The sequence below is a fragment of the Colobus angolensis genome, unplaced genomic scaffold, assembly GCF_000951035.1.
Source record: "Colobus angolensis palliatus isolate OR3802 unplaced genomic scaffold, Cang.pa_1.0 Scaffold226, whole genome shotgun sequence".
NCBI classification, from domain to species: Eukaryota; Metazoa; Chordata; class Mammalia; order Primates; family Cercopithecidae; genus Colobus; species Colobus angolensis.
In genome coordinates, this window is record NW_012115444.1 from 4679915 (window position 1) to 4696194 (window position 16280).

The 16280-nt window shown below is 35.5% G+C and overlaps 1 protein-coding gene across 2 annotated transcripts in view; it reads right to left on the reverse strand.

Annotated features, from left to right (window-relative positions):
* Window positions 1-1769: 1769 nt before the first annotated feature.
* Window positions 1770-16280, reverse strand: part of LOC105513259 (chromosome unknown open reading frame, human C10orf107) — a 108282-nt gene continuing 93771 nt past the window's right edge. For both annotated transcript variants that reach the window (XM_011944106.1, XM_011944107.1), the window contains 3 exons: window positions 8373-8495; window positions 7551-7691; window positions 1770-2608 (listed from right to left, as the gene is read on the reverse strand). In XM_011944106.1, the coding sequence (XP_011799496.1) occupies window positions 2534-2608; window positions 7551-7691; window positions 8373-8495 (339 nt within the window). In that variant the 3' untranslated portion in view covers window positions 1770-2533. The remainder of the gene's footprint in view (window positions 2609-7550; window positions 7692-8372; window positions 8496-16280) is intronic.

A 16280-nucleotide genomic window follows, 5' to 3' on the forward strand; every position in this document is an offset into this window, starting at 1 on the left:
CATAATAGATTTATATTATTAGCACACATTATATATGTTAAATGAATATATGTATATATTTTCTTATAAATATATGAAAAGGTGTTCAGCCCATGTGGAGTAAAACAATAAAAGCAAATTAAAGCAATAGTGTGACATTATTTTCTATCGGAACATCAAAGACAAAAAATGGACTAACGTATGTTGTTGGTAAAATGTAGAGAAAGAGGTATTCTTATACACTGTTGGTGGGCGTACAAATTGGTGAAATATCTTTGACAATATCTAAGAATATTGGAATGCACATACAATTGGAGTTAGGAATTCCGCCTCTAGAGTTTGGTCCTACAGGTATAATCATACACATTCACAAAGATGTGTGCGCAAGGGTGGCCATGTAGCATGGCGATAACAAACTGCTGAAAACAAAAAAGTTCAGCAGGAGGACCCATCAAAAAATCATGAAATTGATAAAATGAAATATTACATGGTTACTAAAATGTACTGATAGGAAATTATCTCTCAGATATATTACTTGCTGAAAAGGAATGTAAAGAGCAATATTAAAAAAAGACCACTTATGCATGTATCCAATTGTTTGAATGGGCAGAAAATACTTTTGAAAGTTGTGGTTGCTCTTACTCCTATTATTATATCTTCAAGTTGGGTTGCCAGAGAGATCCCTGGGCTTCTCCACCATGGAAAATACAGGAGAGCAGAGTGGCAGGGTGGTTACCAAGGGATGACTTCAACAGTGGGAGAGGACATGCTGCCCCACAGGTGCCAGTGGAGAGACAGAGAAGGCTTGGAATTCTGGCAGACAGCCTAATCAAGCAATAGGGCAATGGGTATTAGGGATGGGCAGCGGCATATTGAGTCCTCATAACCACTTCAAAAAAGGTATTACTTCCAATTAACAGATGAGCAAATATAAGTTGAGTAGCCTGTCCAAGGTCACACACTCACCAGTGTGAAGCCAATATCACACTGTGGGAGTCTCAGTCTAGAGGCCACAGCTTTAGGCATGCTTACATATATTGTCTCTATATGGTGTTTAGGGATCCTAGTGCTATTTTGGTTCGGTCTTAGAGTCCTGATACTTCTGACTGATATCCTTGCTCAAATAAGCACTCTTTATTGGAAATGCAGGTCTATTCTGTGCCAACGATTGCACGTGAAGCTGTTTTTGGTGATTTCTGGAAGCTCCTTTATTCCACATTTGCAGTCTCCTGAGTTTCAGTTTGTTCTGGAGAAAACACTGCTTGATAGAATCCAGACTTCATGATCCCTCCTACTGATCTGCAGCCATCAACATTTTCATTCGGAAAGGACAGCTCGGAGAAGAAACACATCTCCAGACCTTTTAGTCTTGGAACTGCAGGAACAGTAAACATTGTTTTACCTTAAAAGGTACTCTTACTTCGCTGATCAGTGTAGTTAGAAAATTACCAAATGCTGTCAGATCTGCCTGTGCCCCCAGTGAATACATTTTGGGCAGTTTCTTTGAACTGATGGAGAAAGTAGGGCTAAAGCTGATATTCAATCAAGTGTCACCCCGATCCAAGTACTGTATAACCTGGAAAATTTTTGAAGAAACTGCTCTCCATTCCAGTGTACTCTGAAGTATAAGAACTTTGGAAAAGAGTTTGGTAGTAATTAATTAATTTGTCCAACTGGGGGTAATCAGCTGGCAAATGGATATTTTTTCTTTTGAAATTATATTTTAATAAAGGTATTTAAAGACTTGAGATTTTTAAAAAATCATTCCACTGCAATATAATGGTTAATTTTGGGAACTCTATGAGTTTGATTTGTATTTTAGATTTTTACAATCTATATATAGGTTGGTCTTTAATAACCATTTATATACATTGCTTCTTTTTATATAGGTCATGTATTCTCCTGGGAGAGTAACAAGATTAGAAATAACAAATACAGTACAGAATAAATTAAAGTGCTTCAAACTGCATTATATAATTTCAGAAAATTGGTTTCACACTGAAACGTTTAAATAAGAAAACCAAATGATTTCAGTTAAAAAAAAAAAAAAGAAAGAAAAACCTCATAAATGCACTTGATTTGCTATTGTTTTAACAAATTTTCTCCTCAGTAGTGTGGTACTGGTATCTTTTCACAGTGTTCCAGTAATGTGGCAGTTCATTTGGGTCAAAATGGATAAAGTCATTATCATTTTTCTTTATTTCTGGTTACTTAAAAAGTTGGCTTCAGTCTCCTTGAAGATGAATAGCATTTATTAGTCAAAACATCAAAGGACTATCATAAAAGTAATTGTATTTTTATATATAATTCTCCAAACTCTTGTATACAAAATATTCTTATTACACTTGGTGCAATAAATTCAGAGGCTGTTATGGGATGGGAGATAGCAAAATTGGGACCAATACTTTCCTAATTACTTAGGAAAATAAAAAGTGGGGCTTGGTTTTCCTTTCACAACTAAGTGATGGAGATACGACGCTCCAGAGAGTCTATTATTCTGACTGGTTTTGTTTGTTTCTGTGAAGTTTAGCATCACTCTCCTTGTACCGAGTCCTCAGGCCTTTTTCAATTTTTCTATTCGTGCATTAAAGGCCTCTTCCTGTATTTGCAGTTTTTTGTTTATCTCGGTCTGTGAAGACAATCATAAAAAACGTGGTTATGATGGAGCTATCTTTTGCTGCACATTGTCTTTGTGGTTTTGACATACTATAGTGCCTAAAGACAGACATTATCCCTCACACACCTTCCTGTTTTGCAGACATAGCTGTGTTTCAGCCTGTAGTGATGTGATAACACTTTATCATATTTCTCTGCACATTTCCAATGTATAGCATGTCTGCTATGAACAGGAAGTGGTATTTGGACGGCCATTTTTCACATAGCCTTGTGTTGGAAGATAGGATAATTTATCTGTATTTTCAGACAGACTTTACCAATAAGCACCGAATCAGAATAACTGCTTTGGGCTCAGTTATTGCAGTGCTGTGGGTCCCTCCACCCATCTGCAATGGATGTCTGTGTCTTCTGTGTAATACATTCTAAATGAGATCCCAGGAAGCTTCTGTTGCGAAAAAACAACACAAATGATCTTACAATTAGAACAATTCCCATAATTAAGAGTATTCATCATACATTAGAACTCTTGGAATGATGCCACTTTGTGGTATATTTTTGGTAAAAAAAAGTAAGAAATTACTCTCAGGCTTTGTGATTGCCGAGGTGGTGACAGCATTTTGCCTCTGGCAGTGATCTTCTGTGGACTCATATTGCTACCTGCACAATTCCATAAACACTTTCACATTATCTAAACATTAGTAGCCCTGGAAATGTCTTCCCTTTTTCACAAGCGATAATAAAATTAGGTACAGATAAACCAGTGGTGGTTGACGTGGCAAAATTGGTGTTTTTGTTCTTGTTTAGGTGATTTAAAAAATGTCTACCACTGTATAAGGAGTAGCTTATACACATCTGTGTTAATAAACTCAAAGGTTACATTTCTAATAGCTGTAACATTATTTGAGGGCTTCAGGGTAACTGTACTTTGCAAACCTTTTATTATTTTAATTTAAATAGAAGACATTTTAAAAAATCAAACACTGTTTTAAGCCCAGACATAATTTTTCATATTTATTTACAAGAGTGTAACTGTAACAGATAGTTTTGAAATGTCCATGCTGCCTTATCTGATGACATTTGATCTCATCTCACAGTAAGATACGATATTTCTGGAAAGATCATATATGTGCCAACAATTCTGGGTTCAGAATTCTCATAAGTATCAGTCTTTTCTGATTCAAGCTTTAGTAAACCTTGGAATCAATCTCTGGCCTCTGGTTTCTTATCTTTTCCTTTCTTGGTGGTTGGGTAGAGGAGGCAAGGAGGGATGGAACCGTCCTCCAGGTCACAGAGGAACTCTTTCTTTAGGGTGTACTGACTCTAAAGAAATCATCATCTACACATGATTTTAGGTAGGGTTGAAAGGAGCACTGGTCTCGGACTGGGAAGATCTAGGTACTGGTTCAGCTATGTCGCCTTAGGTAACTCATTTCATCACCTGGATTTTAGCTCTTACCTTAAAAACTAAGTAGGGGAATAGGATTATGTTAACATCACACTCTAGTTTTTGGATTCGTAATTCCAACTTCCAATTTTGTGATATACTTCACCAATGTTATCTTTCATTGTTATGATGTCATGAAATACTTAAAAATCTGTTACTCCTGCCTCATTAAAATAAATTTGTGGCATACAACATATTGGACCACATAGGGATTAAAATGGATTGGAATAATTTTACCACAGTTTCAAAGGATTGGGAAGAATTGCTCCACTCAAACAACTGATTCTTCCCACTTTCAATTAATGTCCCTCTATGCCCACCAGTAATCTCATTTCTTTTCAGCTAAGGATTAATGTGCTTATCAACTACCAGTTTCTGTTTCACTACCGCATAGGGATTTTACATGCACTGGGAGGCCTTTCTGGTATTTTACTGAGACAGAAATTATCAAAACAAGTGTAGGCCTTGGGAAAAGGTTCATGAAGGTGCACCTAAAAGAGTGGCATACTGACAGAGGTGAATAATGTTTCAGATCTCCAGACTTTAGTGCTTAGTACTTTAGTTCAGTCACAACCAGTGGAGTTTGGATCTAAAGGCTCTGCTTCTAGTCAAGAACAGGCTGCCATTAGCCACTTTTCTTTATCATTCTTCAGAACCTTGCTGAACAGACAAACAATCCTGCAAATACTGTGGTTGGGTCTGGTTCTACTTTTTTTTTTTTTTAAGGAAAAAATAATAGGTTCAGTAGTCTCTCATTGACCACTTCTTTGAGATGATCTCACGCTCGGCTTTTCTAACCTGGAAAATTCAAGTTGACCTAAAAACATCTAGCGTCCCAAGATGGCAAACTTCCCTCAAACTTTTTACATTATTTTACCCTATTGCTTAGACAGGGCCAACAGCCAACATGTAATGTAAGAATTTAGTGTTAGCATTCATGTTTCTCTGAAATGTAGTTCTTTAAATATATTTAAGTTTGCTCCATTGGGTATAATTCTTATTACACAACTCAGGGCCAAAATAATTTCATTTTGAATGTATCTTTAAAATTAAAATACCTAAACTATACAGGCTTAAAGTGTTTGCTCTATTCAGTGTAATTTTAATTAACATCTCAGGGCCAAGATAACTTCATTCTTAATAAATCTCTAAAACCATAAAATGAGTCAATGGGAAAATAAGTGAATTAACATAAAAAACTTATGGATTTATACTACATTTTCAGGAATTTCTGTATTAGAGAAGGTAAAATATGCCTGAAACCACATAGAAAAGGAGTTTTGCAAAAAACTGTACTTAAAACATGAATTATTTACTGCCAGTTTTTTTTTTTTGCAGAAATTGTAATAACAGTATGACCTTTACACAAAGCAGGAGAAAAAAAAACTGTGGGAAAATTTAAAACATCTCACAAGCAGTAATTCATTAAATGTTCCTACAGCAGGTAAATGTGTTCAAATGGCATATATACACTGACCACTGACACACAGCTACCTTTGAAAAGGGATATGGCAGTTCTTAGAGCAAGGAACACTGGAAGGCAGGTTTTAGAAGTGGAAAATAACCTATACATCTATAATAGGAGGAGGAATTTAGGTAAGCAGAGAGTAATTACCCAACTTGGAATCTGACCAAGACACAAGGGTAAACACGGAAAAAGTGCCACACCACGGGAGTATTAACATCCAAAGTAGTCTGGTTGTGATATTAGAAGTTATGTGGTTTTTGTGGATAGCACTGGAATTAGAACTAGAACCCAGGTCACAGCTCCCATTCAGGGTCTTTCATTAGTTGTCGACCCTGGGAACTCTGGACAAATAACAAGTCTTTCTGTGTCCCATTTTTCAATTTATCAGGGGAAGTGCCTGCCTCACTCACATGGAGTTTACTAGGATTACTGAGAAAAAATACATAAAGGGGTTTGCCATCTCGAACCATTGTATAAATCCACATCATCATGCTATTTCGTTGAAAAATTGGCAGTAATTTGGCCCAGGCTGATATCTACAAATCCACTTACTATGGAAATGATTGTGGCACCTAGCGGATTTGCATCCCTGTTCTCTGGTCCATGTCCTCTCCGTGCTTAATTACATTTAGGTGAGCAAGCTATTGAACCTCCAGGATGGCTTCAGGCCAATGGGAAGATAACATACAGATACACAGCTATCATACAGAGTAGGGGTATAAATGCTGTAGACTGTAATACTTAAAATAATTTCAATGAATAGTTAAAAACATACTGTTCACTGCATGGAAGACAGCTTTGGTAAAGACATTTTCGAATTTTTGGGCCTGCAAACAATTCAGTTACTGTCTAGTAGTTCCTCGGCAATAATTTCAGAGCTGCAGGATCGCAAAGTAGCCCAGAGCCATGATTATACATAAACTATATTTAGACGAAATGTTATCAAATCTAAAAAGGAGATATGTTCTGAACTCAGCTTAATTCAACTGCACCCTGCCCTTCTACACAATAACCAGTTATTACATTCATGGGGTTGTTAACAATAAAGCTTTGTGTAAAACGTGTTCTTCCACTATTTCTGGTAAACACTAAACACCCCTTATTAAGCTGAGGACTTTGGCTGAGCCTGTTGGCACCAAATCATTAAATGTTCGTGTAAATAGTGCAATAACATTAGATGATTAAACAAGTAACAAGGTATGTTTATGCCAAGCTAATCTTGTGCTCTTTTTAAATTAGTTGTTAATACAGTGGGCTTTTAATATATGGTCTCATGTTCAGATGACAACTAAATCTTCTCCTGAGGTGCATTAATATTTTAAATATGCACTAGGTTGCCCTCCTGATTTACAGTCATTTCTAAAGAAATTGCAAGTGTGCTCAGAATATGCATTTTACTTATTTAATCATTTGGCCTGAAAAATTATGTGAATTCCTGTAAGTCTTTGAGTTGGGATAGAAATGGCTGTTTGTTTTTTGAACAGAATGAGAAAGAACTAAGCATAAACCTAAGCCAGTTAATAAATCATTGGCAGCTGCTATTCATATGGCTGCTGCCATCACTATGTTCGTGTAGTTATTGGTGTAAACTGCTTAGCCGTTAATGATAGGTGAAAAGGAACAAACTGTCTGAGAGGCAGTTCAAAGATCTGAAAGTCATTAGAAATTTGGGGAGAAGACTTAGCTAAGGATTAAGGTTTGATCTTCAGTGTGTACCATTTAGAAATGCACTCCAATTCCTTTTGCATGAGCAACATTTACAGTTTGACAAGATATAAAGCCTTTACCATGTTATTTGTTGGATTTTGTCGTTGATTTTGTTAACTGATAACATGCACCACACTAGATGCTGTTGGAAAATCTATTTTGTGATCTTACTGAATCTCTGATGACACAACTGAGAATTACATGAAGCTGTTAAATTGAACTTCATCATAAGCATCACTCGTGCTGGCAGTGTGGGGAGTGTTTATAGACATTAAAGTTAAGGTTGGCTAATTAACCAGTAATAAAGTAAGTGAGCATACTATCAATACTGAGTACCTGAATGCTGATTAAAATGTCATCTGTGACTTGATCCAGCACTGCTTTTACATCTTCAATGGTGAACCCAACTAAAGGATCCATGTTTGAGGTGTCAGTTTCTGGCTGAGACTCCTCAGGACTTTGTTCTTGATCCAACCCCTAGAATATTGAAGGTAAGCAACACTCAGGTGATTTCTAGAGCATTCGGTGATTTATATGGAATGTAAAACTTCTTGTTTTAAATTTATTTTATTTTACTTTAAGTTCCAGGATACAAGTGCAAAATGTGTAGGTTTGTTACGTAAGTATACGTGTACCATGGTGGTTTGCTGCACCTATCAAGCTGTCATCTAGGTTTTAAGGCTCGCATGCATTAGCTATTTGTCCTGATGTTCTCCCTTCCCTTCCTTGCCCACCCTCCAACTGGCCCAGATGTGCGTTGTTCCCCTCCCTGTGTCCATGTGTTCTCACTTGAACCTCAAATTTCTATTGGATACTTTTCTAGCAGAAACAATGTCAATCTGGAGGGAGATTTTGATTTGATGTTACTCTGCATTTATATTCCTATTCATAAGGATTATGACAGATCAAGTCATGGTATCAACGTGGTGCCTAGGGGAAAGTGAAGGTGGAGATTAGGAAGGGTGGGGTAGAAAGGATTAAAATTGCTGAAGTACCATCAGTGGACTCATCTTTGAATCGACACTTCGAGAAATATTTGTATTTGGTTGGGAAAAATCAGAGGCAAAGAAAATGAAGAAAATATTTAGTTCGTTTCCTCCCACCCCAAGAGAATATAATGATGAGGTAGGGTGAATGAAAAGACAAAAAGAAATATACCTTCATTTCTGTATCCAATGTTGTGGGGGGCTCTATGAATGTTGAATAAATATCAGATGACATTCCTTCTTCCAGAGGATTTGGGAAAGGGCCACATGCAGACTTGACAACCTCTATCACTTGCTGATGGGAAGAAAAAAGTTGAATTATGACACAGCCTTTGGTGAGCAACCACAGTTTCGGTCAGTTCCGTTACGTATGTACCATAGTTCCAAGTCTGTTATCTTTCAAGTTCCACCTCCTTTGAATTTTTGATGCCATTGCCTTCTTGGTTCTCTAGTGCTTTTTGAGCTCCATTTCTCAAAATTAACACTTTGTTTTCCCACTGTCTCATTCCCTTTCTATACTCTGTGGTTTACGATTTCATGTAGTATCTCCTCGATCTTAACTGTTTTGTGCTTCAGTATCCCCTTTCTCCTGACTACAAGCCCTCTGTAGGTGGAGAACCAAGTTTTAGATGCTATGTGTATCTTCTCTAGTTCTGGCAGAGGATTAGGTATTTAATACACTTAATGACATCCTGATGGGGACTGCTATGACTTGGCAGAATGTAGCTGCTGAAGTGGCCATCAAGAATTTGGTGATGCAGACGATAAGGGCTGCAAAGGTTAATACATGAAGCTGGTAGATCAGGGAGGAGATTTGCCAAAAATACAGAGGGCAAGGCAAGACTTCACAATGAGCATTTAAGAATTCTTTAGCAGCAGCGTGCCGCTCAGAAGGAGGCTGATGGTTGGTTAACACTGGAAATGAAGGGAAAGGAGAGTCAAGGAAGCCAACTTTGGCAGTGCCCATCTCACTCTGTCTCTGGGGAGGGAAAGGGGAGATGAGGGTATTAATAACATTAAACATTTGATTCATTTAATTAGGTGTTGTTCTAATTCCATGTTTATAAGCAATATTTTGGTTATAATTTGAATTCCCATCCCAGTTGATCTGTAGAGACATGCCTACTTGAGGGTTCTCGTTTTCACGCCTACTACATGCCTCATTGTAAACTGATAAATAGTTTTACTTTATAGGAGCCTGTTACTGTGGCCCAGAGATGAAGTCACCCACAGTATGCTGACAAAGTCAGGCCCTGAGATTAGAGCTTCAAACGTAAGTTTGAAGACAAAAATTTGAAAATGCATAAATTCACCAAATAATTATCATCCTGTGAAGCCTGAAAAAGAAAAACCAATGAAATAATCATGAATTCATTTTTAATGTCTCCACGATATTTCAAACGAATTTGTATGTTACATGTCACCATTTAAATATTAATGTTTTTGATTTAGATAGGTTTTGGAATGTACTGGAAGCTAAGTTTTACTTTTGATCTTACAAATGCTTATGTGTTTTGCATTGAATTAATATTATTAATTTTAACTTGATTTTATACAAAGTTGCTGCTTAGTGTAAATATATAGAAGCTCCAACGTGTCCTAACTTTATAGGCAAAAAGATTTGGAAACCAAGAGGTTAAATGATTGGCCTAAGGTCAAATAATTACTTCTTGACAGGGCTGGGAGTTAAACTCTGGTGTGCTGACTTCTTGTCCTTTGTGGTTTTCAGTAAACTGTAATACGTCATTAAGTTGCCATATTTGGAAATTACTGCTATTATCAAGCACTTAATTTTTATTCTGTTAGGTGACATCATTCCAGATTGTTTATCTTAAGTCAACTAAATGTTAATCAAAATAGAATATTTGGAAAACATATCAGAACGGTTCTTTTCTCTTATGCACTTCCACGAGCCATTGCATTTTTCGTAAATGGGGCATACAAGAATTTCATCTTCCCACAAAATGATTTGTACCTTTTCTCAGCACTCTTGTTTTTCATCCTTCCTTTACCTTCTATTGCTCTTTATTTTACCACGCTAGGAAAAGGAGACAGCTAAACATATTTTAGTGGCCTCTGAAACATTATAGGTAAAATAAATAAGCTGCACATGGAAATCAGAGACAAGGGAAGATGATGAGGTATTTACTTAGTGGTATAGACTTTAATATACACTGAGGAACAGGAGTGGGGGTGGTGGGGATGAGTGAGACGGCAAAAAGAAGAGAGAAAGGAATTGAATGGAGTTTACTGAATTTACTGCAAGCACTGAGATAATCTGCAAGGTAAAAGTGTTCTTTTTAAGGCGGTAGAATTTTCTCTGGTCTACTGTCACCATATTTGTCTTGTTGCTGAGCTTGGCCATACACAGGCTAGGCCTTCCTGCTCACTTGCCCTCACCCCCTGTGGAAGTTCTCAATAGGTTGCCTCTCCAGCCTGGTAGTAGCAGATTCTACCATCGGCCCTTTTCTACTTGTACCCATTTCCCCATCAGATTATACACTTAAATGTAAGCAGGTATTTGTGTCCAATTCTCTCATTTCTTTCTCTCACATCCCTGTGCTCTGGACTTCTTTATAAGGCTCATCTGAATGACTCACCAACTACCCAGTTTCCTGGTCTTTGGCACCGTGTGTGTGTGTGTGTGTGTGTGTGTGTGTGTGTGTGTACTGGGCACACACTTGGAAACTTGGAACTTCCCAGCTTCCACATCATCATTTCTTTTGTGGAGTGAAACTCCCAAGAACCTGAAGTTCTGACTGAGAGTTGAGCTTTTCTTTGCCCTCATTTTTATGAGTGTAGCCCACATAACTATTAATTTGATTTAATTGGTGCACAGAAACTAGGGGGTGAGAATTTCTTCAGGGTGTTTTGCATACTATTAGTGAACCAAACCCTAGCTCTGTTTTTCTTTTTTATGAAGAATTATGCTTAGCTGTGTTAGTGAGATACTGCAAGGGAAAGAAATGTCCCAATTTCAGAAGAGGGTAAATATAAAGTCTTTTCATTAATAATAATAAAGTACATTGTCAAATATATGGCTTGAAATAAACATAATGCCCAGAAGCATCACAGTGATTTTTTTCACATTAAAAATGGTAGCCTTTTTAAAAAGCAAGTTTAAGGAAAATTAGAATCAATAATTGTGGTGAGAGCCCAGAGCCAGAAAATATGTTTAAATGAAACCGTCTGATGCAATAGTTTCTTTAAAAAATACAATTAGGCCTTTGTATTTTTTTTTAACAAAACCTCATGTTTTACAACATCGCTGGTTCTGTAATAAAATCTATTTAAAAACAGAGAGACATGGTCAGCTTTATTAAGTTAGATTTTCTGAAAGAACGTTATAATTTCAAGTCTATGAATAGTTGAAGCAAATTAAATAAAGCTAGTTTTATAACTATTTTTATACATTCCTGCAGAATTGTAATTGTCTCATTTTTTTTTCCCTCAAAAGTCTAATATGTTACCTCTTAAATCTGGAAAAATAAAAACAGAAAAGGATCAAGAATGTTTATTAAAAAAACACTCCTATTTGGTATCCTGATTTAGCAACCTCCCTTTTTCTGTATGAGAATAGCACCCATAATCTTCAGATCAGGAAACAAAGGGAAGGCCTTTAAGTGAGTTGCCTGAGGCCTAATGCTGAGATTAAAAATCAGGAGTTTCTGATTATACACATATATCCATTTGGCCAAATGATTGGTTTTGTTTGACTTTCAAATACCCCCTAAATATTACTTTGAATGTAAAGCAATAAATGTATTTCTCTTGCCATTTTTGAATGCTTGAACACAAATGGATATAATAAAAACAATCATGTTGTTCCATGTGAATGCCATTTATATTTTTTCTGATAATGAGCAGACCATTTGAACTAAGGTGAGTACATTAAAAGCTCTAATAAAGAAGAGAATAGATTTCTAAACAGAATAATGGACTGTTAAGTGAACATACAATAAATAACATCTACAGATGTGGTTGCTAGAAAATTAGTTTTGCATAACTTGCCAATATACATTTCCCCCAGATGTTATCTGTTACATGAAAATTAAATTAGTTATATTGTTCATTATGTGCACATTGCATTAGTGTTATTTAAGATGGTTTACATCTTTACTTGACTTGTGCTATGGTATTTAAAGTTGAATTGTGCTATGGTATTTGAAGAATATCAAGTAAATGGCTTTTTGGCATAATTTAATACTTGTAAGTATAAAATTTCATTGACAAACATTATGTATCTTAAAAAATCAAGGTTGTTATTTACAAGCCAAGTAAAATCATAAGAAATTTTTAAAAAATTTGCATATTCAAGATGAAATGGACATCCGCCATGGGAATAAATACTAAGAATTTTGAACTCCCTTGGAACTAAGTACAGGGTCAGTTTGAATCTAAAAACATGCTTATAGGAATTAGACTCTGCTTCTAGATCTTACTATGTCTGAGAAGTGGTATAAAGATTTTATCTGAAAATTTGATCACTTCATGCTTTCTTTTTTCTACTTTCCGTGTTAACATTATCAATAGTATGAGCTCTGATATAGTGTTTTACTTTAGTAATGCTTGTTTGGAGAAAGTATAGTGATTTGTGTGTAGTGGTTGTGCCACTGAAATCTATGACTAAGGGGGTAATTATTAAATTATTAAAATCTATTATTAAATTTTTAAGATATTAAATATGCAGTTGAGATTACAACTTTCCACTATTTTGAATAGCAGAAAGCAAGATAAATCTGCTCAAGCTTTTTTGAGACACAGGCACATAGACAAAGTACTGGTTTGCTTTGTAAAGACATTTGTTTGGAATTGTCAGATGATGACTTCATATGTAAATCAGAACTTACTATAAAATGTCAAAGTTTCAAAAAGTAAACTTTACTGCAAACTTTCCTGACTACTAACTAAGGGAAAAAAAGCACAGAAATTCCTGTAATGTTTTAACGATTTTCCCCCCTTGAAGAAAGGCATTACTCATTTGCAAGTCTAATTAAGAAGTACTTGTGTGGTTCTGGAAATTTTTAACAAAAACTTGCAATCCATTGCCCACAATATATGGCACATAAAGTAACAACATATGAATGCCACCTGCAAAATGCAATAAACTCTAGTAATGTCATACTGAGGCCATAAATTTTAAATGAAAAGAGGAAATTCAAAAGCCAACATTATCAGAGAAACTAATTAATCCATTTTTAAAGTATTTTTCTTTTGTGATAGGGCCATTACAAACTTCTTAATATACTCTGTAAATGTAGAATATCAATTCTACTAACAAAAGTCCTCCTCTTCCTTTGCATTTTTGACTTGGAAATAAATTTGCAAATGCAGCACATTAATTTTCTTTCCTATGCTTAATATGCAGTATTTACATTTTGAAAAGGTTCAAAATGTTGCCAGGCTTCTGCAGAGTATGAATAGACATCTAATAGCAAGTTCTATTTTTATCCACGGCATACTGGTAGTTTGAACATTTATAACTTAATAGAGCTTTAAGACCATCAGATCCACACATGCTAATCACCTAAACAGTGAACGGTAACACAGTACAACAAGTTAGGACAGGAAATGAAGATTACCCATTCCAGCTGAAGCTGCAGGGAGAAATTTAAGTTGGCAGGCCACGATAAACCAATTTGCAATCTGGCTAGGACACTCCAGTTAACACCTTGTGTCCATTTTTATTTATCTCTTGATTTGATCTTGTTTCGCTTGGGCTTCAAATAATAATTTTTTAAAAATTAGATAATTAAAGTAACTGATTCTAGAGTATTTTAGATATCTTTTGAATTTTTAAGTGTACTCCTGCTTAAGGCCAATACTACAATTTGGAAAGAAATCTGAGTATTCCTATTTTAATGACCTCAGACAATAAAATCCTCTCTCATGAATCAGAAGAAGAGCATCTTCTTGTAGTGTAAATGCAATTTAAAAGGAAAAGATGTTTTGATCTGGCCGTGGTGCAAACATTTCCTAAGGGATAGAGCAGTGCTTCAGATATCCAGATATTTTCTAAAGATGCAATAATCTGGAAGATAGACCACGGAATTATAGGCTTTAGACTTGGCTCTATTCCTAACTGTGGGATGCTAAGAACAACCCTAGGCCTCAGTTTATTTATCTGTAAAAGGAGGATAATGATAATTGCTACCTGGCTACTTCATTGAATTGTTTCAAGCACAAACTAGATAATGTAGATGAAAATGCTGGGAGTTCTTCAAAGGGAAAGCATTATTAAACCTCAAGGTGTATTATTATTATTACTTATAATTACTGTTATTATTGAAAGGATCATCTTTCTAATGCCATCATCGAAAGACAAACTAGAGTAGCCATATTGAGGACGCTGATCCATGCTATTTTTATACGTAATTGTTAACATTGCCCAAGCAGCCCAATTAACTGGGAAGAATTTGTTAATGAGGACATGCCATCACTGTGTTTCCATATAGTGACAGTCTTTAAAATATCAAACATATATTCAATACCATGTTATTTGAAGAGTTCTTTGGTCCCAAACAATTTCTCTTTTGAGACCTAGATAGAATGACATAATGAGGTAGATATGTAGCATGATCAGGAGTAGGGCAAGACACCTATTTAGAAAAGGAGAGTGTTTACACCTAACTTTCCAATTAGAAAATCTGCCTCTCCCCTTCCCCCACCCAATTTATCACTCTCTTTATCTTTTGTTTTTCAGCTTCAAATATGGCCTGTGGTTGCCCTGATTGCATTCATTTTTAAAAGATTGCCTTTAACAAATTTTGTCAAAAGTAAAGAGTCAGGGCTTACAGGGCAAACTTTCAACACGTCTCTCTTGTGAAAATGAAATACTGGAGCTCTTCAACTACTAAATTCAGCATTGTACTTTTGATTCTTAGATTGACCTTACCTTGCAACTTCCTCAGGGTGAGAGATGGAAAAGTATGGTTCCATTATAAATAGTTTAAAAAATCTAATGCTTTTCAAAATATTTTTTAGAAGCCACTCAGAGTATATTTGTTTAGCTTACTAGGTTATACTCTAAAAGGCATACCCTTGAACTCAGTATAAAATATTTCAAACAATTCTAAGCATAGATTTTTGTTTGGTTTCTTCTAGAGTGTTCTATTTAAAATTGAGGTTTTTAATATTTTAAAATTTTATTTTATGGAGATTGCATTTTCATTACACAGTATGATAGCTTATATGAAGATGAAGCTATTTCAAGGCTCTCATATTATACTCTTTTTGAATAAGCACCTATAATTTGCAGAAATCATATGAGATAATAAATTATAATGGTTAGAACAGAAAGAAACTACAATGGAAGAATGCTAGGTCCTTGGTTCGAGTCTTTCTTTTTTTCATTCACTTCCTGTTATGTTGACAGTTGAAACTACCTGAATAGGAGGAGGCTGAAACTATTTGGATAAAGCTATCATATAATTTACTTAACTTCAAAGCATACTGATTGAACTGCACTTCAGTCCTGAAGTCTGCAATTGAAAGGTGGGGGCGAAACTTCTTAAAACCATATTCATTTAGAAATAAAAAGTTTTTGGTGCTAAATTAGAATGTTTGTAAAGTGCTATGAAATCTTCAGAGAAGTCAACCTAATATTATTATTTCTGACCTCTTAGAGCCAAGATGTCTATTTTAAGTAATCTGACATTAAAAATATGCTGACAAATATAGATTTAAAAAACAACACAGGAAGTTGTAAATCAGTTGGTAACCCTTAGCATCAAGGAAATAAGAGACCATGAAAATGTAGTCATTTACTTTAGTCAACCTCAGCCTTAATTTTTAACTAAAGAAAATTTGCAGAAAGCATGATGTTTACGTTTAGATATTTTATTCATAGTTTGTGTATTTCCCTTTTCTCCAGTAGGCTCATAAATTATTACCAGGAAACATGTTACAGTTCTAAATATTTCCCTTTCTGCTTAGCTCTCCCTAGCCCCTACCCTTCCCCCCCCCTCCCTTTTTTTTTAAAAAAGTCTCATTTAGCGATTCTTTAACCGTATTAGGCACTTTTCTCTGGTCAGCAGGCAGGATTTTCTTGCTTTGGAGGAAACTACTGCCAATTAGTTGT